This window comes from Colobus angolensis, unplaced genomic scaffold, assembly GCF_000951035.1.
Source record: "Colobus angolensis palliatus isolate OR3802 unplaced genomic scaffold, Cang.pa_1.0 Scaffold120, whole genome shotgun sequence".
NCBI classification, from domain to species: domain Eukaryota; kingdom Metazoa; phylum Chordata; class Mammalia; order Primates; family Cercopithecidae; genus Colobus; species Colobus angolensis.
The window spans coordinates 2,940,952-2,942,371 of NW_012113142.1; the positions used below are offsets into that span (position 1 = coordinate 2,940,952).

General features: G+C 65.7%; 1 protein-coding gene across 1 annotated transcript; it reads right to left on the minus strand.

The window, feature by feature from the left end:
• Positions 1-353: 353 nt before the first annotated feature.
• On the minus strand, positions 354-1,414 carry CLDN3 (claudin 3). Its single transcript, XM_011930599.1, has one exon. It carries the CDS (start codon positions 1,399-1,401, stop codon positions 739-741), a length of 663 nt encoding a protein of 220 aa, XP_011785989.1. The 5' UTR covers positions 1,402-1,414; the 3' UTR covers positions 354-738.
• Between the last annotated feature and the right edge of the window lie 6 nt (positions 1,415-1,420).

Here is a 1,420-nt window from a genome sequence, read left to right on the forward strand (position 1 = left end):
CGAATGTGTGGGGTATTGTCGGCTCCCAGCACAGACCCAGGGGCACATCTCTGCCACCTTCCCCCTCCCATCCCGAGCCACGAATGTGTGGGGTATTGTCGGCTCCCAGCACAGACCCAGGGGCGGGAAGTGCTCATGCCTGCTTCCTAGATTGGACCTTGGCTTTGGCCGCACAGGCTGTCTTCCGAATCCCCAGGGAGTGGGCGAGTGACCACTCCGTGATCACCGAGCTCAGCTTACAACCCCACCTTCCCTCTAAGCTCCATCTCGGAGAGCGAGATCCAGCCAAGGCCGCCCCGAGGGGGCGCTCTGCAGGGAGGTGAAGGCGCTCGGAACAAGGAGGCTCCAGCGAGTGCAAAACGAAAGGCTTTTATTGAAAAATATCAAGTGCCCCCTTTCACGGCTGCCGGTCCCTGCCCAGCGCGAGCATGCGGGCAGCGGCCCGATGGGGCTCGACGGGGCGGTCAAGTATTGGAGGGCACCCAGGCCCTGTGCTCCAGAATGGTGAGGTTTCACAGTCCATGCAGGTTGGTCTCTGGGCCCTGAAGTCGACTCCCTGGCCTGAAAAGCGGTGGCTGCTGGGGAGGGGTCCTCGAGCCGCCCCCTCCCAGTCCAGCGCGGGAGCTTCCTGGCATCTGGGAGTGGGCTGGCCTCCAAGGCAAGGCTGCATGCTGGATGGCCTGGTGCTCGCTCCAGCTCGCGGTGGTGAAGGTGGGGGGGTCTCCCTGCGTCTGTCCCTTAGACATAGTCCTTGCGGTCGTAGGCTGTGCCCATGCTGGCTCCCGGGCCGGTGGAGCGCGGCGCGGAGTAGACGACCTTGGTGGGCATGTACTTCTTCTCGCGCGGGGGGCACGAGCAACAGAGCAGCGCGCCCCCCAGCAGCTGCAGCGCCGTGGCCGCCCAGCCCACGTAGAGGCTCGTGCCCATCTCGCGCTTCTGCGCCTCAGGCACCACGGGATTGTAGAATTCCCGAATAATGGTGTTGGCGGACCAGGACACCGGCACGAGGGTGAGCAGGGCGGCCAGAAGGAACAGCACGCCCGCCACGATGGTGATCTTGGCCTTGGCCGTGTCGTCCTGCACGCAGTTGGTGCACTGGGCGCCCACCAGGGCCACTAGCAGCCCGAAGGCGGCCAGCAGGATGGCCACCACGATGAGGGCGCGGGCCGCCTGCAGGTCCTGCGGCAGCGCCAGCAGCGAGTCGTACACCTTGCACTGCATCTGGCCGGTGCTCTGCACCACGCAGTTCATCCACAGGCCCTCCCAGATGGTCTGCGACGTGATGATGTTGCTGCCGATGAAGGCCGTCACGCGCCACATGGGCAGCGCGCAGCACACGATGGTGCCCAGCCAGCCCAGCACGGCCAGCGCGGTGCCCGTGATCTCCAGGCCCATGGACATGGCTGCCGCGGCAAAGCCC

Excerpts from the sequence above, each read along its gene's own strand:
- CLDN3 (XM_011930599.1), bottom strand. The coding sequence starts at position 1,401 with ATGTCCATGGGCCTGGAGATCACGGGCACCGCGCTGGCCGTGCTGGGC.